Source organism: Balaenoptera physalus (assembly GCF_965194825.1).
Source record: "Balaenoptera physalus genome assembly, chromosome: 16".
Classification (NCBI taxonomy): Eukaryota; Metazoa; Chordata; class Mammalia; order Artiodactyla; family Balaenopteridae; genus Balaenoptera; species Balaenoptera physalus.
Window position 1 is genome coordinate 92580780 of NC_138898.1, and position 26206 is coordinate 92606985.

The following is a 26206-nucleotide window of genomic DNA, read 5'->3' on the forward strand; positions in this document are numbered from 1 at the left end:
GGGGGCGGGGGCTGTTCTGTCTCACACCACAGGAGGAAACTGAGGCGGGAGCCGTGGGCCCGGGGCGGCCACGGCCGCAGAGGGGGTGGCAGGTGGAAATGAGTGCAGGCTGCGGCTCCGACCCGGGCTCAGGCTGCCAGCCCGGCCACCTCCTGTGGGCTTCGCTTTGGGTTAAAACAACACCAGCCCAGGAAGCAGAGGAGGCCGACGAGGCTGCCTCGTCCCGGCGTCTCCAGAGCTGCCCCCTTCAGAGGTGCCGAGGGGTCGGCTGGCTCCAGGCTCAGGTCCGGGTCCTTCCTCGGGCCCTGACCGCTGTGTGGTCTTCTTCTTCACCTCGGTCCCTCTGCTGTCACCACTCTCCATCCTGTCCCCCGTCCTCCGTCCCTTTCTTGTTTTCTTTCTTTCTTTTTTTTAAAAATAAATTTATTTATTTATTTATTTATTCTTGGCTGTGTTGGGTCTTCGTTGCTGTGCTTCATTGCGGTGGCCTCTCTTGTTGCGGAGCACAGGCTCTAGGCACGCAGGCTTCAGTAGTTGTGGCACGCAGGCTCAGTAGTTGTGGCTCGCGGGCTCTAGAGCGCAGGCTCAGTAGTTGTGGCGCACGGGCTTAGTTGCTCCGCGGCATGTGGGATCTTCCCGGACCAGGGCTTGAACCCGTGTGCCCTGCGTTGACAGGCGGATTCTCAACCACTGCGCCACCAGGGAAGTCCCCCCTTTCTTGTTTTCTTGCTCAAATGTCGATTGAGTACTCGTGTGCTGGACACTTAGAAAGCCCCGAGGATACACTTTTGGGGACATGGCCCCTGCCCTTGGGGTTCATAGTCGTCGGGGAGACACCCTGGAAGGGCCTTCCCAGTGAGCATCTTGCCTCTGGGCCTCTACCCGTCCTTTCCCTCTGTTCTTATTCCTGCTCTGACTTGCAAACTTCTATGCATCCTTCGAGACCCCACCCAGGCAGAGCCACTGGGCTGATGACCGAGATCGGGGCTCTCCCTCGTGCACAGGGTCCCACAAAGATTGGGTCCTGCTTTCCACCCCCCGGAATGTCCTCCCTCTTCTGTGTTCCTTGGAGTCACACAACTTCTCTAGTTCAATCCCGAAGATGTCGCCAAAGTGCCGACTCGTGTCACTAGAGCGTGTGGCTAAGTGAGAGTTGAAATGACCCTGGGGTTGGCACGTCGGAGCCCGGGTTCTCCCCAGCGAGCAGATGTAGGGACGGCTGACCTTTGGCCCAGAGCCTGTCCTTGTCTTTCGAGGAGCCTCAAGGGCCTACCGCCGGGGTCCCGTGAGATGTGCCTCCCTGGCTAGCGTGCTCCACGCAGATGCGAGAGCCCAGGCCTTGTGGTTTCCTGGCTGCTGCCTGGACCTGGGCCCTCATGCCCGGAGTGGCAGCATCTCTGTGTTACTCCACACGCAGGGTCGGGTGGAGGCCCTGTGGGTGCCCCCAGTACGTCTGCCCCGCCCTCTGTCCCCGTTAATCCACCTCCCACCACCCTCCTCGGCAGACCCCGTGCACAGTAAAGATGCCCTCTCTCTCGCAGGGAGGAATGGCCCCAGGTGCTGGCGGCCACCTCCCCTCTGAAGGTGTGAGCACACCGGAGGGTGTGAGAGGCAGGCGCCCACTGAACCCACCACTGCCTGAGCGGAGATGCTGGAACCGGCCACAGGGCTGAGCGCTGGCGGGAACCCTACCTGATGGGTGGTGGGCCCGGGGTGGGGGCTGTCCCCCGAGACAGGCCCCTTGGCCCTAACCTCTCAGCCCTGGGCGTTCTTGCCCACTCGCCCCCTCCGGACTCAGGACCCCCGTCCCAGCAAACTGTAGAGTGCCAGGTGCTCTCACCTGCTGGCCCGCACCTCCATCTGTGAGTGAGGGGAGGGGCTGGCTTAGCCCACTTGAGGAGCCCACCCGGCCCCCAGGGATGTCACCAAGCCAGGTCTCTCCAGGCAGGGGACATGGGGAGGCGACCGTGTGACAGGGAAGTTGTGTCACTTGCTGTAACTGGGGTTACAGGCAGGTCCAGCCCTCCCCGCAGCGGCTCAGGTACGAAGGCAGCTGTGAGATGCCTGAGCCCGGATGTCTGGGCACTGTGGGCGGATGCCACTTTCTGGCTGACTCTCCAATTCGGGACAGTCAGCCCGGATGGGACAAGGCGGTGGCTTGGGGGCCGCCCCTCCGTCAGTCTCATCAGAGTTTCCAGCTGCTGGTGGGCGTGGGAGGGCCGGGCGGGGCGAGGGAGCCTGCAGAGGGAGCCCCTGTGATGTGGGCATGAGCACACGATAAACGTGCAGGGCCTGAGCCTTGTGGGTGAGGCCGCGTTTAAAGGAATCAAAAGATGCTCAGTCAGGAACCTGGGGTGAAAAAGTGGCCTGCTGGCTACCAGCTCACATTCTAATAATGACTGTTACCACCGCTCTGGGTACGAAGCTGCAGCTTCTTCCAGGCCTGGAGCCGTGTTTTGTTTGCTCCTTTCTGGCTCTGCCTTCAGGGGGGCAGGGGAGTGACCCCTGACCAGGGACTGGCCGCTTGTGAGGGTTCCGAGGGTGGCTTTTAAGGCTTGAGTGAGGCCCATCTTGTGAGGGCGGGGGGAGCGGAGACTGTGTCCATCACGTCGTTGCCCTGAAGCCCCCAGGACGTGCGCTCCCCTCGGAGGCCCCATCCTGGCCTTTAAACGGGCATGGTTTGGGGGTGGTCATCCAGAGCCCCCCTTCTGCAGGCTGGACACTGCCCTCTGACCAGCGGCGCCCTGGGGGGGGACGGCCAGGTGACCGGACGCCAAAAACACCAGCTTGGTTTAAATTACGGTTTTCCAGAGAGACGCGGAGAGTGCTGGCTGCAGCGTGTGTGTCACCGAGAGCTGTAATCCTTTTTCCTGAGTATAAAAATATCTCCCACTTTGGTTTATTCGTGGAACGAAGCATTTCCACTTGAAAGGACGCTCCTCGGCTGACCTTACAGGCTCAGGAGCACGGGTCCTCCCCGATCCTTCCGGGCCTTTGGTGCTTCAGGGCCTCCTTAGGGGGGGGGTCTACCCCACCCCAGGCTCCAGCCCCCCGCCCAGGGCTCCCCCTGTTTCACAGGATGTCTGGGAGGAGAGCCGTTTCCAGTCTCCAGAGGTGGGAGGGGCCTCCCGGGGACAGGGCACCCCAGGCTGTCAGGCTCCGCGGGTCACGGCCCTCCAGTCTGCTTGCCTGGTGTTCTGCTTTTTATTTTTTAATTGGTAAAGTACACATAACGTAAAAGTTGCCATCTTAACCGTTTTCAGTGTCCGGTTCAGGGGCATTAAGCACACCCACACTGTTGTGCAACCATCCCCACCATCATCTCCAGAACTTTCTCATCTTCCCAAACTGAGACTCTGTCCCCATTAAGCACTGGATCCCCTCCGCCTCCCTCAGCCCCGGGCCCCCACCCCCTCCTTGCCGTCTCTGTGCCCCGACGCCCCCGGGGACCTCAGGAGTGGGACCGCACAGCGCCCGTCCTCCTGGGTCTGACTCATCCCACTGGGCGTCACGTCCTCAGGGTTCATCACGTTGCAGCAGGTGTCAGAGTTTCCTCCCTTTTGAGGGCTGCGTCACACTCCACTGCGTGGATGGCCCACGTCTTGTTTACCCGTTTACCCGTCGTGCCCGCCGTCGTGGCTGCCACCCTGAGCCGTGCTGCTGTGGGCGACGGGGCTGTGCAGGGACCCGGGCGTCCTGCCCTCAGGCGCGCTCTGCTGACCGGCCACTTCCTGGGCGCTGGGTGGCCGTGGCCCGAGCCGGCTGTGGAGCTTTCCTGCAGCATCTCACCCACAGGGTGTGTCTGGGGGCCCAGCACCCCTCTCGGTTCCCTGCTGAGGTCCTGGTGGCCCTACTGTGGCCAGAGGCTGTTCTGGAATCACGGACAGGTGACCCAGAGCCCCCCGTGTGGTGGTGGTAATGTGCGGACAGCTCGGGGAGGGGGCCGGTCCTCGTGCACACCCCACACCGGGCCCTTGACGGGGCGCATGGTCACCCCGCAAGTAAGTGGCACTTCAGACGTGGATTGGGACCCTGATGGGACCCTGCCTTGTGGGACCTCGCAGAGCGTGGTGTCTGTGGGGGGAGGGCGGGAGGAGGCCAGGAGCGTGGCGGGCTCCGAGGAGGGAACCTGGCTGGCGGCTGGCCTCCCCCGAGGAGTGGCTGCTGACCCCATGGGGCTGGTCCGCGTGACCCGGGCACCACGGACGGGGAGCTGGGAGGGAGTCTCTGGGAGGAGTTGCCTCTCAAGCGAAACCAGACAGTCGGCTTTCCCCGGGTGTTTTGGGCTAAAGAGGGTTGAGGCTCGGAACCGGGTTTACCTGGGAAGAGCGACCAACGTACCCGGACTCACCTGCATGGACCCACCTGCTTGGACGCCCCCCTCTCTCTGTGGCCGGAGCCTGGGACGCCGAGGAGCTGGGCCATTAGCTTTTTCTCACCATCTGTGAAACCAAAAACAACAGCGGCTGGCACGCCCAACTCGCTTCCTTGCCCGGGCGGCTCCGGGTGGCGTGGGAAGTGGCTGCGGGGGGCAGGGGGGCTGAGGCCGCAGGAACCCCCCATCCAGTGTAGTGGGTAACTCAGTGACTGATTCTGTCTCCACTCACCCAACAGTTATTTCAATTGAATTTCCGTTTTCTGTGGAGCCGAGTGTTGAACCGAAGTGTCCCGGGTTTGTGGGCAGGCGGGGAGGCAGCCCCCTGGCGTTCCCGGCTGCTCGTCTGTTTTGGCGGGGCCGAGGTCCCCATCTCAGGTCCCCCTTGACGGAAACGCAGTGCTACCTGTGATGCTGCTTCTGGGGCCTCACTAAGCAGATTCTTGTGCCTTCAACCCAGTCACCGTCTCCACCTCCGTCCAAAGTCGAGTCGGAGCTGGTCCATCGTGGGCAGGCATCAGCACCACCTGCTGAGATCCTGGCCTCTGGGCTGCACCCCTGGGGGTCTGATTCAGTCGGCCGGTGTCGGGGGTCGGGCGGGGGGCGTGCGCCTGGGTTTCCGCGGGTTCCCAGGTGATGCCGTGCGCCTGGTGCGCACACCACCTGTTGAGTAACGTGGTCGAAGGCTGTGTTTCTGGGACGCCCCTCGCTCCTCCCTGCTCCCCTCCCGCCGCCCCGAGCTGGGCTCCAGCTGCAGCAGGGAGGGGGGCATCCCAGCTGCGAACCTGGCCTCAGCCGTGCTGGAACCTTCTGGTCCTGAGACGACCATCTCCCCGTGCGGTCTTGCTGCGTCCAGTGCCCTCCGAGTTCAGCCTCAGGGCCTCGGCTCGTCCTGTGCCCCCGCCTCAGATCTCTTCCCCCTGGTCTTTTCAGGGGGCCCCTCAGGCTGGGCTCGGACTCCCCTCCTCGGAAGTCCTCTCTGGATGGTCTGGACTGAGGCTCTCCCTTCCCTTGTCTTCAGGGCCGGCGCTCGTTTTCATGACAGTTACGCTTGTGTGATGATCACCGGTCCCGGTGAACAGGAATCCACACACTCTTCACCGCTGAACCCAGCAGTTCGAACGTGCAGGGCGCCCAGGGTGCTGGGGGTGACATGGGGGTGACAACGAGTGAACGAATGAACGATAACAGCCGGGCAGGAGCTCTGGGTTCAGCCGGAGGCACCGAGGCAGCGGCGGGAGCAAAAATGTAGCCCAGTAGGGCCTCCCACCACTTTTCTTGTAAAAGAAGGAAAAACAAAAATGAAACAAAGCACGAAGTAGCCCCTTTGCGTGCCAGCTGGGGTGGGGCCGGGCACTGCGCGGCCGTGGTGACAGAGGCCAGTGTCCCGAGAAGGATGGCCCTTTGTGCTCCGTGGGGCGGCCCTGGCCCGTCCTCGCCTCCGCACAATGCTCTTCTCTGACGCCTCTGAGGGCGCTGTCGGGACCTCGGTGAGGAAGGGGTCCTCACGGCCCCCTGGTGACGCGCTCCGGCCCAGGTGCCCTCGGTCCTGTGTGCCCTGCGGCGGCAGCTGCCTACGCGCTCTTTGGGGACGCACCCTGGGGAAGTGGAGGTGCAGCCGCTGCTGGTGCCTCTCCCAAGCCACCTGCCCTGTTGTTCCCCGGGGGGCCCTGTGCTGTTTGGCGGGTGATGGGGTGGCCTGCCCCCCGGCAGCCGTCCGAGGCGGTGCTTCCTTCTTCCCCCGCACACCCTTCCCAGGCTCCGTACGTCCGGCGAGGCTCCCAACCCGAGATCTGCGGTCCTCTGAGCCCACGTCGCTGTGGTGACCCTGCACCGAGGGAGCAGGCGCCGGGGGAGGGCCGGCTGGTGCAGCCTGGGGAGACGGCGTTCAGCAGATCGCGCGATACCCCGTGACGCCGCCAGTGCACCCCGACCCCCTGCCTCACCCACGAGACTGAGGGCGTTTGGTCACACGCGAGAAGGTTCGAGGCCCCCTTCGGAATCAGAGCTGAAACTAGACAGCACCTGTCACCCACAGCCTGGGGAGTGGCGGTGCGGCCGTGAGAACAGACGGACCGGACCCAGCGCTCAGACTCGCCCGGCACAGAAGGACGTGCTGGGGTTCCTTTCAGCCGCACCGCGGTTATCTGAAGGCACCTGAGCCCTCGAGGGGCCCCGGGAGTTCCTGGCACCTGGAAACGTCCCGCGCCCTGACCTGAGTGGTGGGCAGACCCACTGCGCTGCACGCTTAGGGTCGTACAGGTTAAGGTTTGAGAGTTGTATCCACGCAGAGAGGATTTTACACACGTACAAGCCCTGTGGAGGGAGGACCAGCCGCGAGGGGAGCTGGTGCCAGCCCGGCCGTGCCTGGGTCAGCGTGACGGCCCCTCCACAGACTCTGGTCCCCTTTGAGAAAACCGCAGGTGGCGGCTCCGGGGTGATCTGTGGGGAGCATCTCGGGGCAAAGCCGGGCGGACACGCTCCCTGCCTCCTGGGAAGGATGGGCGTCGCCCTGACTCCTCGAGGGCCTTGCTGAGCGGAAGCTGGTGTCTCTTCTCCCCGACACCCGGCAGGGGCATCGTGCAGGCTCGCCGTGGGGCAGGGGCTCGCGGGGACAGACGCGCAGGCCCCGGGTCGCTCTGTAAGCTGTCACCTCCGTTCCCCTGCCGCCTTGTGGGCAGGCCGGCCGCTGCTCCGCAGCCTTGCTCACACCGGACTCCGTTATCACCTGCGTGGTGCCCCGCAGACTGGCAGTTCTGTGCCTCGGTTATTATCAGGATAATGAGTCACTGATTCCATAAGAATTGCTTCCATGATTCATCGCAATCCATTCTTTCCCGACATGCGTGCTTTTTGCCAATGGGAACCATTCTTTAAGCTCATTGACATCGAGGGAATGAACAGTGGTTGTGTTAATTTATAGTAAGCGAATCTGCATAATAAACAATCCGGGCCATTCTTGCAGGATGCGGACGTGCGGTCCCTGGGTAGTAGGGACACTGTGTGGCGGGCGCCGCCCTCCCAGGCTGAAAGGGAATCTTGTCCGCCTTCTGGGCTCGGCCCTCGGCGCCAGCCTCCGCTCCCATTGACCGCAGGCCCGGGCGCTTGGGTGCTGCCCGCGGGGAGCGGAGGCCCCGGGGAGGCTCGGGAAGCCTGGCCCCTTCCCGGCCGCGGGGCCTGCCGGTGGAGGTGGCCCAGGGGCCGGGCTGCTCCCCGGAGCCTCGGGCAGCAGGAACGGCAGGGAGGGCTGTCTGTGAACGAAGTGGGCGAGGTGGAGGGGCCCGCACGGGTGGGGTGAGAGCGCCATGGCAGGGGTGACTCCCTGGGGTGTGGTCAGGGAGCCCGAGGCCCAGGTGGACAGCCCGTCTCTAGTCGGTGAGGAGCTGAGTCGCAGGCCGACCTGGGAGGTGGCGGGACTCGCTCTTCTGTGGACCAGGAGCCGGAGCGGTGCGTCCACCTGGGGCCTGGCCGGTCTCGTCGGCACTGACCGCTGAGGGCCTCCGCCTTTGTGCCCGTCCAGCCTCGGCTCTGGTCAGGGCTGGGCGTGAGGTGGGCGCCTTGGCCGATCCTGGGCCTGGGCAGGGCAGTGCCGAGTTCTGCCCGCCTGCAAGGGATCTGGGGGCTGCAGCGGCCTTGTGCCCTCCTGGGGGATGGAACGGAGGGCTCCCCGCGCAGGAAGCAGCAGTGTAACCCCAGGCTCCCGGGACGCTGTCCCTCTGTCCCCCAAAGGTGTATGTGGATGGAGGGTGGGTGGCCCCGGCCCCCGTGACGCTGTCCCTCTGTCCCCCAAAGGTGTATGTGAATGGAGAGTGGGTGACCAGCATCAGCGAAGGCGGCAGCTTCGGGGAGCTGGCCCTCATCTACGGCACCCCCAGGGCAGCGACTGTGAAGGCCAAGACAGACCTCAAGCTCTGGGGCATCGACCGGGACAGCTACCGGCGCATCCTCATGGTGAGTGAGCAGTGCCTGCGTGGAGACTTCGCCAGGGCTGGGAGGGCAGCCAGCCGAGTCTGATGCCCAAGCATCTCGCGGGAACCCTGGTTGTGTCCAGGTGGGGGCCATAAGTAGGGATGAGAAGGGTGGCGAGTGTCGGGAGGGGGTTCAGGAAGGTTACCCAAGAGGCAGGCAGACAGCTGGGGAAGCCCCTTTTGCTTTCCTCCCCCATTCTCCTTACAACTGTCTGGAATGTGGTTGTGATGGCTGGAGTTCCAGCTGCCATTCTTGACCGTGAGGTGGCGTTCCCCAAGGTGGTGGAGCGAATCACTGAGAGGAGCCTGGCCTCTGGGGGCACAGTGGGACCGCAGTACCGGGCAGGCTGCTGGCCTCTAGGATTCCTTACTTGGGGACTGTCGTTTTAGGTTTTCTCACATGCAGCCAGCCCCTCTCTCAGTTGGCACGGTGTGGGTGCAGGTGTGCACACCCGTGCAGGCTCACCATGGGGCTGTCGGGAGCAACGGGGCAGGTGTTCACGGAAGGCTCTGGAGAGGAGCCCGTGCGCTGAGAAGGTCCCTCCCAGGCAGAAGAGGCGGGACCTTCCTGTGCCCGCTGAGTGTCCGTCCTGCACACACACTGCCGGGTTCTCGGCGCTGGGACCCGCCAGGGAACTGGGAGGCTGACGTGCTGGTGGAGATGACAGAGCAAACATACATCTCCTGTCGACAGTTTCCACGGAGAATGATAGAGCAGACAGGGGCAGAGGTGGGGGCGGGGGCTGATGTTTTAAAGAAAGCCCTGAGACCCCCCTCCCTGAGACCCCTTTTGTGACGAGGTGGTGTCGAGCAGAGGCCCAGAGCAGGGAGCCCTTGGCTGTCCAGGGGGAGAGTGTTCGGGCAGTAGAAACAGCCAGTGCAAGGGCCCTGGGGTGCAGGCCTGGCTGGCCTGTTCGTGGACCAGTGGGGAGACAGGATGCTGGGATCCTGTGGTGGGTGGGGCGGGGGCCTGGGCTCAGACGCTGAGTGCACCGGGAGCCCCGGCAGGAGTGTGGGCAGAGAAGTGGCAGGAGCCGCCCTGGACCCGGTGATGCCCGGGCACTTGGGGGCCTTCTGGGTGAGAGTGGAGAGAGTCCCAATTCGGGAGGGGTGGAGGGAGGTCCTGGCTGGCCACTCTGGTCTGGGGGTGGTTCCCTTGTGGCCGCAGGTCTCCGGGCAGAGGCCCCTGGGAGCTGAGTGCCCCGTCCTCGCGGAAGTCACACTCCTTGGCTGTCCGTGCTCGCCAGTGGTGACCGCTGGGCCAGGTGCTTTTCTGCTGGTCAGGGGTGGTGCGGAGGACCTGGGCGGGGGTAGGCTCATTCCTGAGGGCAGCCCCCAGGGGCTGGCGATGGTGTTTGCTCAAAGGCGGCTCCTGCGGGCCTGGGATCCGAGGAGTCCCGATGGCCTGGAGGGAGGTGACCGAGGTGAGCACATTGCTGGGAGACCCCGGGGCTGGACGTGCCATTGCCAGGTGCCCTTTGGGCCTTGGTTGTCTCCTGAAGACCAGCCTGGGCGATGCAGTTGCTGGGGCGGGGGCTGTGGTTTGGGATGCCCTGGGGGAGGCCTGGGGAAGGTCTGGGATGTTTAGGACGGGCTCCGTGAGCTCAGTCCCAGCTGAGCCTGGAGAGCCGGTCCTGCCCCGGGGGCCCCTCCGAAGGGCCACGAGGGAGAAGGGGTTGCGGGCTGCCGTCCCGGCTCCGCTGTAGCTCCTGGCCCTTCGTGGTGCAGGGAGGGGTCAGTTCCGTCCTGGGGGCATCTGTTCCGTGGGGCTCGTCGTCTGTGCACTCGGGGGTCATCCACTGGGGGAGGCCCTGCCCTGCCCTGGGAGGTGTGTCCTCGTGGAATGCATCTCCCGCTCTTTGGTCTTAAACCTGCCCATTCCTGTTTTCTCCGGGAGAGATCACTGTCTGTTGGGGGAGGCGCCCCAGGCACCCTCCCCCTCCCTGTCTCCTCTGGACGCACCTGGCCCGTTGCATAAGCCATTGTTTCTCCGCCATCGTCCGAGTCGTCCTTGGCTGTGGGATTTTTGTGGCTGGAACAGTACATTCAGGGAAGTTCCCAAACCACCGAGGCAGCTGGCGCTTCCTCTGTTTTAATTCTGGATCCCCGGGCACTAAGAATAGCCGCGGCTGTGCTGGGAGCCTACAGAGCCCCTGCGTCTCGGGAAGAAAATGACAATGTGGCCTACTCGGAAGGGAGTGTCTGTGGACGGCGTCCGTTGCTGCATCAGCCCGCGGCTTGGGCGGACTCGGATGCGCCCATCGTGCGACGAGCGGACCCTGAGCTGGACACGCACGCGTGGGGGACGCAGGATGGAGGCCAGTAGTGTCTCCAGGGAGAGGACCACCCACCTCTGAATCCCAGAACATCTGACCCGAGAGGTTCCGCTGCTCCACGTGCTACAGACAGACGGACGGACGGATGGAGCTTGGCGAGGCCAGCCACGTGCGCCACCTCTGAGCAGGACGGGGGCTCGACCCCCTCCGGGCCCCCAGGCAGGGGCCAGCGCCCCCGGACTTCATTCTTTCAAGCTTCAGTACCTTTTGTTCACCCTGAATCTTATGTGAGACCTCAAGTGGGGATTGATGAGTGCAAAATCCTGTTGTGGAGTCTGGGCTGGGGTCTCCAGAGCCCCACTTGCCTGGGGGGGCCCGAGACCCCCGGAACCAGGTCCTGAGCTGCAGCGCTGAGCTCCCACCCCACCTGCTTGGGCCCCTGGCTCCCATCCATGAAGTGGGGCAGCAGGGGCCTGGGACCCCCTTCTCGTGGGAGCTGGGGTGGGGTGTGTGTGTGTGTGTGTGTGTGTGTGTGTGTGTGTGTGCGCTTCATTGAATGGCTGCAGGGCTGGTCGGGATTGAACATGTAAGGGGAAAGGTGTTCAGAGTGGTCGGTCCAGGTCGAAGGGTCATCTTACCCGACGTAGATTCCCCCTCAGCCTGGCGGGTTCGCACCCTCCCCCGAGCTGCGCCCCGAGCGGCCCAGGGGGCAGGCCCGCTGTGAACGCTCCGTACCCAGGAGTGTATGTGCTATGGCCAGAGCCCTGCTGTCTGCCGGGACCCAGGCCCCCAGCCCGTCCTCGGGGCCGGCTCAGTCCACGCAGGTGGGGCCTGGGGGGCGGTGGGCCTGGATTTCGCGGACATTTTAGGTTCCAGTCTTAGGACAGAACGCTTCCGCGGGACAGCGGGGTGCAGCGAAGGTGCAACAGAAGGAGCCTCACGTTGGGCATCGGGGTTCCGGGCTGGCCTCACGCCTGCGCCAGTGGGTCGGGGCTGGGGGCGGGGCCGTGTCTCCAGCTACAGGCAGCCCCGAAGTGAGGTTCCAGGCCCCGCTGCTGGCGGTGAGGTGGGAGGTCAGGAAGTGCTGTCTTCCCCTCCCTGCCCTGCCCATCCATCCCCATCCATCTGTCCCGGGTCAGGTGAGGGCGCCGGCTGTACTGCCCTGCGGGGGGAGGGGGGAAGGGGCACGTGACGAATGGGCGGCTGCAGCGGCAGGAGGACGTGCGAGGCGTGGCCGGTGCTGGTGGTGGGACGTAGATGGTCTTTCTCCGCGGTCTCTGCTCCTCAAAGTCAGCCCGACGGGACCCCAGCACGGGGATGTGGAAACCGAGGCTGCAGGAACCAGGGAGATGGGCGGAGCTGAGCCGGACCAGGCCCCGTCCCCCCCGCCGACCAGCGTGGGTCCTCTGCAAGCATCCATGAGGACGAGGGTTCCAGGCCCCGCTGGCTCCTTCCCTCAGTGTGGCCTTGGGCAGGCCCCGTACCTGTGACGGGAGTTGTACGTAGGGCCAGCCTCACCAGGCACAAAGCCCACCTTGGGGTTGCCGGCAGATGTGCTGCAAAGCCCCCCAAGTGGGGGTCCTGGCAGCCCCCAAGGTGACGGGCCGGCGCCCCGGACACCTGTGTGATGCATGAACCGACAGTGGGGGCTCCCGGCCCTGCCTCCCCGGCCGTCTCATCCCAGGAGGAAAGCTTCCGACGGGAGGCGCCTTGGTCAGCCTTGGAGGCGGGTCTCCTTGCCCGAGGGTCCCGGGCGGCCGCCTCCAGCTGTCATCCTGTGGCGGGAGATGGATGGGCCAGTTGTGCCGAGCTTTAATGTCTAGGGTTCCTGGGCAAACACGCCTGCATTCCAGCGGGTGGGCGTAGCTGCTGGGAGGTCAGCGGGAATATAAATTATCTTTCAAAAGAAACGCCTTTCTCGAGGCTGGCGAGGTCTGAGACGGCTCGGCTCGGGCTGGGGGCTGGGGGCTGAGCTGAGCTGAGCATACTGCCACCGCAGGCGTCCAGACCCGCCGCAGGCGGACACACAGGGCTCCAAGGCTCCTAGGCTCTGCCACTGACCGCCTGGACGCCGTGTCCCCTCCATGGCCGCCCGCCGGCGGTGCAGGAGCCCCATCTGCGCCCTCTTGGTCCAGTTATGATGTGGTCTTGGGTCCCAGCCCTGTGGGGCTTTTTGCCTGATGGAGGGGCCCTGGGGTGTCTCTGGGCTTCTGTGAGGGAGGCAGGGAACCTCCAGGATTCCAGATTCGAGACTCGCAGCCTCTTTAGCGCTGGTCTGGCCCTGAGCCACGGAGAGCCGATGGGGAGTCTGAGGCCGGGTCGGGGGGCGGTGCCGAGGTCCTCCCACCATGTCAGCTGATCGATGTCTGCTCGCGTCACTTTCACAGAATCCTGAGGGACAGGAATTAAGATACCCCATCGTCCAGATGAGGAAACTGAGCCTCAGAGAGGGGCAGCTGGCTCCGGGCGTGCGGATACGGAGTGAGGGGTGGGATTTGAACCCGGGGCTTCTGAACCCGCTCAAGGTTCAGGCCTCCTGGCTCCCCCCATCCCGTGGGTCTGGATGAGGCCCAACCTCACGTGTGCGGTTAGGACGGAGACCCCGGAGGGGGAGGTGCAGGGAGGCCTGGGCCGTGAACGGGGGCCGCCGCTCAGGCCCTTGCTTGTTCGAGGGGCTTCCGGGGTCTCCTTTTAGGAGTTCAGAGTCACTGGGGAATTTGGGAATGTGGAAGGGGTCGGGGCGCAAAGACCTTCTGAACACCTGCTTCTCTGTGTCTCCCCCTCCCGCAGGGCAGCACACTGAGGAGGCGCAGGATGTACGAGGAGTTTCTCAGCAAGGTCTCCATCCTGGGTGCGCGCCCCCCACCTGGCCGCCCGGGGCTGCGGCCCAGCCGTTTCCACATGCCGTGCATGTTTGGGACACGCATGCGTGCTCACACCTGTGCAGTGCGCCCACACACACACATGCACACACATACAGATGCATCGTGTATGCAGGCATGTACGTGCCCACGAACACACACACACACACACACACTGTGTCTGCCCTCCATCCATCCGTGCTTTGCGTGTCCGTCTCTCTACCATCAGCGCCATTCTCTCCACGTTGGTCCATTTGGAGCTCATGACTGTGCCCACCTGTGTCGAGCGTCTTTCCTGACCTGTTTGGGTTTTCCTCCATGGGGGTTCTCGTGTGCCCCCCGCTTTTCTCGTCCTGGGATCTGAGAGACACGTCGGCTACATTTCCATTGACTGCCGGGAGTGTCAACAAGGTTCTCTGCAGCAGAAGTTTTTCAACGTTTTGAAGTTGCTTTGACATACACGACAATGACGTATCATTCCGGACCAGCCTGCCCAGTAGAACCTTTGGCAGCGATGCAGGTGTTCCTTATCTGTGTGGAGCACTTGAGAATTTTAATTTTATGTCATTTTAATCAGTTGGAATATGAATCAGTGTGTGTCTAGCAGCTCCCCTTAAGGACAGGGAGGGGGACCCGCTTGGGAAAGTGAGTGACGTCTAAGTGCTAAGGCGCTGGGAACTGCGGGAAATAACCGTCCAGCAGGAGTTCCTGTGGGAACATCACAGCCTTAAAAACCCCAGGCTGGACTTCTGGGTGCAGGTGGTGAGTGAGGCTTAGCCTCCTTTTCTAAGAACCTTTGGAGTGAGAAGGAGAAGAAGCAGGTGCACTTTCGTGGGTGCAAAGGCATCAAGGAGACAAGAATATACAATGGAGAAAAGACAGCCTCTTCAATAAGTGGTGCTGGGAAAGCTGGACGGCTGCATGGAAAAGAATGAAGTTAAAACACTCCCTAACATCACACACAAAAAACCCCTCAAAATGGATTAATGACCTAAATGTAAGACTGGACAGTATAAAACTCGTAGAGGAAAACATAGGCAGGACACTCTTTGACATAAATCACAGCAAGATCTTTTTGGCTCTGTCTCCTACAGTAATGGAAATAAAAAACAAGAATAAACAAATGGGACCTAATTAAACTTAAAAGCTTTTGCACAGCAAAGGAAACCATAAACAAAACGGAAAGATGACCTACGGACTGGGAGAAAATATTTGGAAGTGATACTACTGACAAGGGATTAATTTCCAAAATATACAAACCGCTTATACAGCTCAATATCAAAAAAATAACCCATTCAAAAAATGGACAGAAGACCTAAATAGACATTTCTCCAACGAAGACATACACATGGCCAACAGGCACATGGAAAGATGTTCAACATTGCCAATTATTAGAGAAATGCAAATCAAAACTACAATGAGGTACCACCTCACACTGGTCAGGATGGCCATCATCAAAAAGTCTACAAATAACAAATGCTGGAGAGGGTGTGGAGAAAAGGGAATCCTACACTGTTTTTGGGAATGTAAATTGGTGCAGCTACTAGGGAAAACGGTATGGAGGTTCCTCGAAAACTAAAAATAGAGCTACCATATGATCCAGCAATCCCACTCCTGGGCATATATCCAGACAAAACTATGATTCAAAAAGATACATGCACCCCAGTGTTCACAGTAGCACTAGTCACTATAGCCAAGACATGGAAACAACCTAAATGTCCATGGACAGATGAATGGATAAAGAAGATGTGGTGTATATATATATATATACAAAGGAATACTACTCAGCCATAAAAAAGAATGAAATGATGCCATTTGCAGCAACATGGGTGGACCTAGAGATTATCCTACTAAGTGAGTAAGTCAGAAAGAAAAATACCATATGGTATCACTTATGTGTGGAATCTAAAAAAATGATGCAAACGAACTTACTTACAAAACAGAAAGAGACTCACAGACAGAAAACAAACTTATGGTTACCAAAGGGGGTAGCGGGGGTTAGGGTGGGGTGGGATAAATTAGGAGTTTGGGATCAGCAGATACACACCACTGTATATAAAATAGATAAGCCGCAAGGTCCTACTGTACAGCACAGGGAACTATATTCAGTATCTCGTAATAACCTATAAGGGAAAAGAATCTGATAAAGGATATATATATATATATATAGAACTGAATCACTTTGCTATACACCTGAAACTATCACAACTGTACTTCAATTAAAAACATGGTTAGGGGGCTTCCCTGGTGGCACAGTGGTTGAAAATCTGCCTGCTAATGCAGGGGACATGGGTTCGAGCCCTGGTCTGGGAAGATCCCACATGCCGCGGAGCAGCTGGGCCCGTGAGCCACAACTACTGAGCCTGCGCGTCTGGAGCCTGTGCTCCGCAACAAGAGAGGCCGCGACAGTGAGAGGCCCATGCACCGCGATGAAGAGTGGCCCCCGCTTGCTGCAACTAGAGAAAGCCCTCGCACAGAAACGAAGACCCAACACAGCCAAAAATAAATATAAATAAAATAAAAATTAAGAGCTTTGAGATATAATTTTAAAAAATGGTTAATAAAAAAAGAGACACGGACATGGATGGTCATTTCAGCAATTCCTACAATGACAAGAAAGTAGAAACAACCTAAAATCTGTCATCGCAGGAAGGTCCTGGCGCCCGGGTGTTTGTGTGGGGCAGGTTTATACTCCAGTAAAGCGCATGGACTAGGTCTCCGCGTGTCAACACGTGTCAACACGGATCTCGGACACAGAAGATGGCGCAGATGAAGGTGCGTCTCTGCACAATTTTGGCAGCGCTGGGTCGTGTTTACGAAGCTGTGTTACAGTAAAGGTGTAAGACCACCAATGGGGAGGAAACTCACCAAACCCTTTAAGATTTAAAAAAAAAAAAACCCACCAAATCCTTAATAGTCACAGCCCCTGCGGAAGGAGGGAGAACTCAAATCGAGACAAAGGGTTTCATCGGTAACATGACGCGTCTGCAAGGAATAGCTCTGAGGCAAACATGACCAAGTAGTCCCGTGATTTCATTCAGGACAGATGCTGGTTGTGTTGTTCCTTCTACTTTTCTGATTATTTTTTTTCCAAATTACAGAAAGAAGGACACGACTGCTTGGAGCTAGTGACATGGGGGTGGTGTGAGGGGGTGGGGGGAAGGTGGGGGGCGGCCGGGCAACGGCGGGGTCCGGTCCCCCGGCAGAGGACACGGCGCAGGCCTGGGGGACGGATGTGGAGGTGCACCTGCTGCAGGATGGCTGCCCAGCCGGCGCGCCCCTCCCGGCCCCTCCTGCTCCAGGGCTGTAGTAGAGGCGGCTCAGGGGGCCTGCCCTGACCCTATTTCAAGGAGAAAAAGCAGGCTTCAGGCCTCCAGGCAGGAAAAGGGGGTCTCCTGGGGGGGGAGCCGGGGTCAGGCTCAGAGCTGGGCGACAGCGGCCGTGAGGCAGGGCCCGAGGGTCCGCGTTCTCCCGAAGCGTCGGCCCTGAGGCCAGTCCCTTCCGGGTGGGTGTGCCTGCCCCTTGGCTGCCGCTGACTGAGGGCTGCCTTCTGTGTCTCTTCTGCGGTGTGTCCGCCACTCTCCCTGGCAGCGTTGAGACCCCCCTCCAGAAGGGCAGCGTTGGGAGTGGCCCCACCCGGCCAGTCACCGTTTTCCCACCTGAGCTGACCGTCCACACCTGGGACCCAGGGATCTGAACACAGTAAAAATGCCCCCAAAGCTTCCGCTTCAGAAATCGGGGCCAAGGAATCGCCCCGATCTCCGTCTCTTCCAGCAGTTCTCTCCCGGGATTTACGCTGCTGAGGGTGGGAGCTCTGACTCTCCGACCTCGGGACTGCGGTTCCAGGTCTCAAATGCAATAGAAAAACCCACCGCTCAAACAGGAGGAAGAGAACTTCCTAAGCCCAAGGCTATAAAATCAAACGCCTCTCATCACCCTGGAGGGAAACGAAGCAGCAGTCACACGTTTACCGGCACCGGCTTCCGCCTCGGCACCAACCGTGACCCTCCAAAGTCACCTGCGTCTTCGTCACGAGGTGGCCATGCCGGCCTCCTGAGGGTGCCCGGGGTCTGGATCACGGGGCAGCTCCCGTCCGGTATGGAGGCTGCTGGACCAGCCTGCTGGCAGCGGCTCCAGAATCTGCTCCAGCCCCGGGGTTGGTCAAAAGCGTGTCCTTTTCAACGTGTGGCCCTGGCAGGAGTTTTCAAGCAGAGAAATCCCCCTCCTAATCGAGATCTAAAATAAATGCTTTGCTTTGTATTTTTAGCGGCTGACCTACATAAGTGCAGCTGATAAGTGTAGGCCAGAAAAGTTTCTTTGGCCAAAAAAGAAACAGTTAATCAGGCAATCATTAATTTCTTATAAAAGGAGCGTGCTATTATTTTTTTCCTTCCTGAGGGCTAGGGGTGGAAAATGACGGGGAAGGGAAGGCGTGAGAAAGGGTGGAAAGATATACAGAATTTGCAACTATCAAAGTAAGCTTGCCGTTGGAATGAAGTATTTTGACCTAAAATAATGGAAGGTATACTACACCGCTATCACAACGTAAAGACAGTTGTATGCTCTTTGAATGGCACTGAATGGTGCCTCTGAATTATTTAAACCCCTTAGTAGCCCTAGTGCTGAGCTGTGATTATAGTGTTTGCAAAAATACAGGCAGCTCTGTTCTTTTGAAGATAACAAAGGCATTTCATCCTGGGTTGACTTGGACTCAACGTCCAGTGCCTGTCATTTATGTTAAGCCTGTGATGTAGGTTAGAATCGCTCCCAGTTCTGAATCCCGTCCACCTGCTGAGCCGTGTACACCTTGGGCCCAACTCACTTGTGAAAATACCCGGGCCTCCTGCACAGAAATTTGCTTTCTGTTTTGTTCATCCTGTGATGTAGCAAAGCCTCATCACCCTGGGGCTGGCCATGTGGGTGTTTTCTTAGATTGTCTGGGGTGGGGAGCTGACCCCCCGACCCTCCCTGGCCCCCGTGACACCCCCCCCGTGTCCCCTGCTGCAGAGTCCCTGGAGAAGTGGGAACGTCTGACTGTGGCTGACGCCCTGGAGCCCGTCCAGTTTGAGGACGGAGAGAAGATCGTGGTCCAGGGGGAGCCTGGGGACGACTTCTTCATCATCACGGAGGTGAGTCCGGCTTGGGCATGGGGAGGGCTCTGCACGGTCCCCAGCCGAGGAGGGCCGCCCGGGAGTGGGGGACGCCCAGTCTGCACGTGCCCCTCCCCTGGGGACCAGCCGTCCCTGATCCCAGCGCTCCGTTCCCCCACCGCCTTCATCCTGCGTGCGGACAGGCCCCCCACTGGGTATCCTCGCCCTTGAGAATCGCGGGGTCTCCTCCGAGGAAGTGGGTCGGGTCCCCGAGCCCACACGCGTGCAGACATTGCACGGACTGAGCACGCCAGGTGTGCAGGTGAACGTGGGGATCCGGACATGGCCGGGGTGTGGGGGGGCGCCCTGAGCCAGAACCCGGCGTGACGAGTGCATCCTCTTGGGGGAGATGTGTGAATTGAGGGCACGTGGGATCTCTCTGTGCTCCTTCTTACAACTGCGTGTGAATGTCAGTGGTCTCCAGTTGAAAGTTTAATTTGGAAGATTGGCGCCAGATTTTTCCACCTGGACCCGCGTGAGTCACTGTTCCCTCCTCCATCCCCCACCACCGCGACAGCTGGCTCTGGGCCGTAATCCGAGGCCGCCACGCTCAGCCTGTCACTGATGGGGGCGAGCAGCTGCGTGACCGGTGTGTCTCCCCCCCGCCTGGGGCTGCGCCTAGGCTATGGTCCCCGGGGCTGCCTTGCCATGGGACCCTCCCCATGACACAGACCCAAAACTATGTGAGTTTGGCTCACTTCCTACTTCCCTGGCCCTCCTGGCGGGAAGAATTTATGTCGCCTGCCGGGGAAAGCACATGCTCCAGCTGCACGTTTTGCTGTCGGAGAACAGGAGCCTTCAGCGCGGCAGAGGCTGGGGCGGCTCGAGTCTGAAACCCCGCTCTGGTCGCGGCCGCGGCCGCAGAGAGGGTCGCTGTGCCGTCCAGAGAGAGTGGTGCCAGCCTTGGGGTTGGTGCAGAGAAAGGAAGTGACAAAGGCTCAACCCCTGCTGACATTTGGCCGACATCGCCGGACTTGGAGCCACTTTCTTGGAGTAAAACAACAGAAGCGACTTCCCAGGCTGCTGCTGTCGGCGAGGATGCCCCGGGTCCCGCTGGCTGGCGCCTGCCCACCTCTGTGCCTCAGTCCACAAACGGAGTCCCGCCCTGTGACCCGCGAGGTCCGCGGGGACTTTATCTGGGCTCCCGCAGCAGCCCCTCCTAGGAGGGCGTGCCTGCGGTTCTTCCCGCCACCTGCCTGCTGATCACGCAGGAAAGATCTGGAAGGCTGTGGGGTCAGCAGGAGAACCACCTCGGGAGGGTCTTGATGGCGCCAGCACAGAGCTTTACAGTGTGCATTTGGGAACCTTGGTCACATCCCGGTCCACATCTCGGCACTGAGCCTGGGGCGGGAGGGCCCTTGGGGTTTGCAGCTGAATGATGGGCGTGGTTCCCACCTGAGCCCCAGGGCTGGGGGTGCTTCTGCAGGAACCCCGCGGGGGGATCCACCCACAGGCAGCATTCCTGTCCTGGGGTGGGTGACTCATTCAACAGTGTTTCTTGAAAGAAAGGGAAAAACCACAGACAGAACAAATGATGATTTCTGCCAGCCAGGTCTCCCCTCCGTAGACCTGAGAGGCCGCAACCCTGCGTTTCAGCTCCCGCCCCGGCCGTGACCTCAGAGAGGTCATCCCAAAGCCTCACGCCTGCTCCCCCCAGAAGTGAGCCCTTGGGGTGAAAGTTACGGCTTGACTCAGAACATCTCCGGGGCTTTTCTCTCAGGACTTTGAGGGAACTGTGGCCCCTCGAGGTCTGTATTTTTTATCTCAGATCGTCCTGCAAAGACATCCAGTGTCTGGCTCATGGTTTCTGGAAGACGTTCCAGCAGAGACGTGCTCACGCCCTCCAAGTGCAGCTAAGCCTGCCGTCGGACGCAGGGGGTGTTGGGCTTTGCACTGGCCTGCACCGTGTTTTTTTAAAAAAATGTTTGAATTAATTGTCACTATTTAAAAATCAGGGGACTTCCCTGGTGGCACAGTGATTAAGAATCTGCCTGCCAAGACGCAGACCTACTAGAGAATGGACTTGAGGACACGGGGAGGGGGAAGGGTAAGCTGGGACGAAGTGACAGAGTGGCATGGACATACCTACACTACCAAATGTAAAATAGATAGCTAGTGGGAAGCAGCCGCACAGCACAGGGAGATCAGCTCGGTGCTTTGTGACCACCTAGAGGGGTGGGATAGGGAGGGTGGGAGGGAGACGCAAGAGGGAGGGGATATGGGGATATATGTATACATATAGCTGATTCACTTTGTTATAAAGCAGAAACTAACACACCATTGTAAAGCAGTTATACTCCAATAAAGATGCTAAAAAAAAAAAAAAAAAGAAAAAAGGAATCCACCTGCCAATGCAGGGGACACGGGTTTGAGCTCTAGTCGGGGAAGATCCCACATGCTGCGGAGCAATGAAGCCCGTGCACCACAACTACTGAGCCTGCGCTCTAGAGCCGGCGAGCCACAACTACTGAAGCCCACGAGCCTAGAGCCCGTGCTCTGCAACAAGAGAAGCCACCGCAATGAGAAGCCCACGCACCGCAAGGAAGAGTAGCCCCTGCTCGCTGCAACTAGAGAAAGCCCGTGCCCAGCAACAAAGACCCAACGCAGCCAAAAAATAAATTAAATAAAATAAAATAAAACAAAAATCAGGTATTTTACATGAAAACCTGGATCTCTTCTTCTTGAACATCTGGATCTGTCCACTTTGGATCTGCATCCCTGCCTGGCTGCAGCTGGCTGGACCCAAGAGGCGGCTGCCCCAGGTGTGACATGCTCCCCACTTTGCCCCAGACCTCACCCTGCCGCCTTGCCTCACCGGCAGGCTCTGCACACACTTGCAGGCCGTTGAGTTTGCAGCCTCGGTTTTGATGGTTTTGAGGCCGAGGGAATGAGCAGCTCTGGCCGACACAGACAGTCATCCGTTATTCTCTGGGGCCAAGGCCACGGGTAGAAAAATTGTGAAACCGTGTGAAAGACGGGGGTCAGCGGGGGCTCTTCACAGAGCTCACAGGGACTGTGACAGTGGGAGCTTCGAGTGTGACCCCGCGGCTGTGCAGTCTGACTCACCCGTGAGGTCCTTCCCCAAGCACACGCAGACAGCGGGTAGTGGGTCCCAGACGCGGCCGTGTCTTGCCCCTGCATCCCTGCTCTGGACCCGCCCTTTTGCTCCGGGAGTGCTGGGCCCTCACTGTGGGCGTGAGCATGTGTGTGCACGCATGTGTGTGAATGTGCACACGTGCACGTGTGTGTCCGAGCATCCCGCACTTCTCTAGAGCAGCGTGAGTGGTGTGCGCACTGCTTCCTGTGTTTCCTGCGTGTCCCTACCTCCTCGCCCTTCCACTGACGCCCTTTGGGCCGGGGGTGTCTGTCTGCATCGTCTCTGCTGCTCTGGGGCTGGACGTTATTCTGGCTCATCCATTAAAGGCCGTCAGAGCCGAGTTCCGTGATCGTCTTCAAGGGCGAACCTGGCGCCATGACTGTGTGGTTTGTGTTACGGGCAGCGTGTTCCTTGTAGAATCACCAGGAGATGGTGATGGGTGGGGTGGGGACCCTCTCCAGGGGCTCCTGACGCCTCCTGCCACAAAAGCTGTCCGAGGAGGGCTGTGGGAGAGCGATTCGGGGATGGGGACACTGCTGGTTCTGTTGAGGGAGTTCGGCTTTGTGGCCGAGTGTCCCCCGACCGCTGACCGAGGGGGTGGCGGTGGGGGCAGAGTCACAGTAACAGCTATGGTACAGGCCCCGGAGTGTAACCCAGCCCCCTTGGAAGGTACGGTTTTCACAACATCGTAAAATGTATTCGAAGTGGTTTCCTTGGCAACTTGGATTCTTTTCCCTTTTCCTCTGTGGTCCACCAAATTGGGTAAGTCACGGTGGTGCCCGAGGGTTCACAGGCATCCCACGCTCAGAACTGAAATGCAGCCTCAGAGACTTCTGCAGCCTCAAGCCATCGTCTCCCACGGGGCCAGAAGTGGTCACCGGCCGCACCTGAAAGGGGTTTGCTGTCTGCCCCAGAGCCCTGTTCTCTCCCAGGACTACCAAGGTGTGAGCCGACGTGGCCTTTAGAGGACTTGGCGGGAAGATCTGAGCAGATTCCCTCGAACAGGCTGCTTGCACTTGGTTATGTTTCAGCACATCGTCCGCCCCGTGTTCTCGTGACACCCACGAAGCTGACGGCCGGACAGGAAAAGACGTTTCCGCTGCGGATATGCCGGGAAGGGCCCCAGGCCCCGGGACCCGCTGTGAGGGCTGATTTCATGGGTCGACTTGGCCAGGCCTCAGGACCCAGATGTTCGGTCCAACGCGGGTCTCCAGGTGTTTCTGTGAAGGTGCTTCTCAAATGCGGTTGACACCGATGTCAGTTGACCTTGGGTGGAGCCCCTGACCTCTGTGGTGAGCGTGGCCCTCGTCCAGTCAGTTGAAGGCCTCCTTAAGAGGAAGAGGACCGAGGTACCCCAGGAAGAGGGATTCCCCGCAGCCGGCCTTGGCCTCTGGACTGGGTCTCGGCACCCACTCTTCCCTGCCGGCCTGCCTGCAGAGTTTGCACGCCAGCCCCACAGTCGTGCGAGCAGATTCCCTAACGTAAATCTTTCTCCAAGGGCACAGGCCATTGGTCTTCTTTCTCCGGAGAGCCCTGACCAGTACCACTGCCTTCCGACTCTTCCGGAACAGTCAGGCCTCTGCTCAGGTGGGTGTAGGGGCCCGGCTGCTCCGAGGCCCCAGAGCTGCAGCGGGCGGGGCCCGGGGCTCCTGCCGTGCGTGCTGGCTCTGCGAGCGGGGCGGGGCTGCGGGACCCTGGCTGGCGTCTTCCTGTGGTGGGCAGGCCTGGTGCTGCCCTTTCTCTTTGTGCAAGCAACACGTGCGGGGGCCACGCTGGCCTTGGGGCCAGGCCCGCGGCTCCCTGTGTGTGGACTGGCCGAGTCCCGCGCCGCCCCTGTGGACCGCAGGCCGTGCCGAGGCCTCATCTAGGGGAGCGGGAGCGCGGGCTCCCCCGGGCCCCCGCCCTTGGCTGGGCCTCAGTCCACCCCTCTGCTCTCCTGGGTGGATGCGGGTGAGCACAGCCTGGGGCCGGTGACAGGCTGCTGTGGGAGCTGTTTGCCCAGGTGTGGAGGCTGGCAGAGACCCGCACCTGCACAGACGTGAGAAGCGGCTCCTGCAGGCACCTGATGAGTCCTTAACAGCACGTGCTGGCCTCTGGGAGCCAGGCGGGGCTGGCAGAGCGGGGCTCGCATGACCCCAGGGTCTCCGTGCCAAGCCACCTGGCAGGGGGCTCCTTGGCTCTGAGCTCTGTGTGCTCACACCAGCTGTCTCTGAAGCTGTGGGCGCTGCCAGCCCCTCGGACACCTGGCCCCCAAAGCTCCTGGAGCATGTTCTCAGCCGACCAGGGCAGGCCTGCGGTTGTCAACCTGGGGCCTCACAGACGTGAGAGCAGAAAGCACCAGTGGGTCTTCCCAGGGGCCCAAGCATCCCTGGCCCCTCAGGACTCGACCTGCCACAGCCTGGGGGGTTGTAGGTGCCCTGGCTGTTCCCGGGACCTCTTTAATTACCGAGGCCTGAAATGCCCGGTAGCCCGAGGAGCTCTCGGCCGCCCGCGGTGGGACCTGCGGGCGTTCCCGGCTGTGTCTGGCAGGACAGACCCTGGTGGGCCTCCCCCAGGGAGAGAGGGCATGTGGGGCTGGCAGGGAGGGGCCAGACGCGTCGAGCACGTGCCAAGTCCTGTGAGGCTTGCAGACTCAGGTTACTTCCTGGACCTCCTCTCCCTCCAGGAAGACCCTGGGAAGAGGACGTGGGCGGGGCCAGGCCTGGGTCTCAGGTCCCCTCTGCTGCAACCCTCCCCGTGGCCAGATTCCACGCCTGGCAGAACCTCCGGGGCCTGGGGGCAGCTGGACAGGAGCGGGTTCCCTCCCTGCCGGCTCCCAGGCAGGCTGCACAGCTGGAGGCATTGCCATGGAAACGTGAGATTGGATATATCTCCTCTGTTTGGAAAGCACTTTTATGAATGTCCACAATGTTGAAGCAACTGCTAAACAGCCCGTTTCGGAGCTGCCGTTGGCCGGGGGCTTCCTAGCTGATCTCAGTGCCTGCTGCTCCCCCCCTCGCGTCTGAAGTGTGTCCCGAGTTCGCCGTCGTCTCGGGAACTTCTAGGGAGACTGCTGCAGGCCGCAGTGCACGGATCCAAGGTCACAGCCATCTGTGACTCAGCCCGTCCGTGCCCCCACTGTGCGCCAGGCCGAGGCTCAGTGTACTGGGGGAAGGGGGTGGGGGGCGATGGCTGCCGCCCCACATGGAGAAGGGAAGGCCAGGGAGGTGGAGCAGTGACCCTGGGTGGCGGTGGGTTGGGCATTGACATATGAGTAGGAGTCCTCCAAATGGAGAAGGTCGGGGAAGGGCATCCAGAGGAACACTGGGCACGAGGCCAGGGGCACCAGGTGTGGTGGGAGGTGGGGTGCTGGGGGCTGAGTGGGGGCGGGGGGCAGTGCCAACTTCGGGGCAGCAGGACCACACACACCCTGCGCTCTGGACAAGGAGTTTGGACGTCCACTCTGTGTCCCCTGCAAGGTCAGGGACATCTCGTCCAGCTGCCCAAGCTTCCCTGTGAGCCAGACGCCCACAGCCATCCCGCCCTGAGGCTCCGGCTCCCGAGGGGGCCTCCCACGGGCCTGGTGGGTTTGCTCCCGTCCTGGGACCCTCCCTCACTGGAGAACCTGTCTGAGGGGCTCACCCCGGCCCTCCACCCGACGGGCGGCGTCCCTCACGGCTCAGCCTCGGGGGCCCCGCCAGGAGGTGCCCGAGTCCGGTCGGCATCTGCGCAGGGTGAGTGAGGTCTCCGCCTCCCGTTAGTTACCGTGGGGTTTCCGTGGTCGGTGCCAGACCCTCCCCGTCCAGGGAGTGAGAGCAGTGCCCTCTGGCCACGGTCAGTATCAGAGGACGGCAGTCTTGGTCCAGAAAGTAGCGGGAAGATAAACTTTCCTTCTGGACTGAACCAGAAGGAACGCTTTTCCAGAAGCCAGGCTGGGCTGGGAGCCACGCTGCACCCATGTCCACCGGTCCCGGCCGACTCGGACCTCTGTCCTTCATGCCAGCTGGGTCACCAGTAATGAGAGGTATCCGGATCTCAGAGGAGTTCTTTTTATTTAGAGACTGTATCTTTTAAGGGCAGTTTTGGGTTCATAACAGAGTGGATGGGAAGGTGCTGAGATTTCCCACCAGCCCCTCCCCCCCCACGGGCACAGCCTCCCCTACTACCAACACCCCCGCCAGATGGTGCATCTCTCACGATCGATGAAGCTGCGTGGACATTTCACAGTCACCCAGGGTCCACGTAGTAGGGTTCACTCTGGGTGCTGTACATTCTGTGGGTTTGGGCAAATGCATACGACGGGTTGGTTGTTCCTGTATCACACAGAGTAGTTTCCCTGCTGTAAAAGTCATCTCTGCTCACCTGGTCACGCCCTCCACGCCCCAACGCTCAGTCTTTTCACTGTCTCCCTAGTTTTGCCTTTTCCGGAATGCCGTGTAGTTGGAAGCACACAGCCTGAAGCCTTTCCTCACTGGCGCCTTTCGCTCAGTGATACGCATG

General features: G+C 60.5%; 1 protein-coding gene across 8 annotated transcripts in view; it reads left to right on the forward strand.

Moving 5' to 3' along the window:
- Positions 1 to 26206, forward strand: part of PRKAR1B (protein kinase cAMP-dependent type I regulatory subunit beta) — an 87100-nt gene that overhangs the window by 53422 nt on the left and 7472 nt on the right. For 3 of the 8 annotated variants that reach the window (XR_014254911.1, XR_014254912.1, XR_014254913.1), the window contains exons 7-10: positions 8168 to 8326; positions 13410 to 13470; positions 18488 to 18609; positions 26120 to 26205. Coding sequence is in view for 5 of the 8 variants with exons in the window: in XM_082430642.1 (XP_082286768.1) it covers positions 8168 to 8326; positions 13410 to 13470; positions 18488 to 18609; positions 19045 to 19164 (462 nt within the window). In the remaining 3 variants the exon portion in view is untranslated. The other 5 variants (XM_082430640.1, XM_082430641.1, XM_082430643.1 and 2 more) reach the window with 3 other exon arrangements.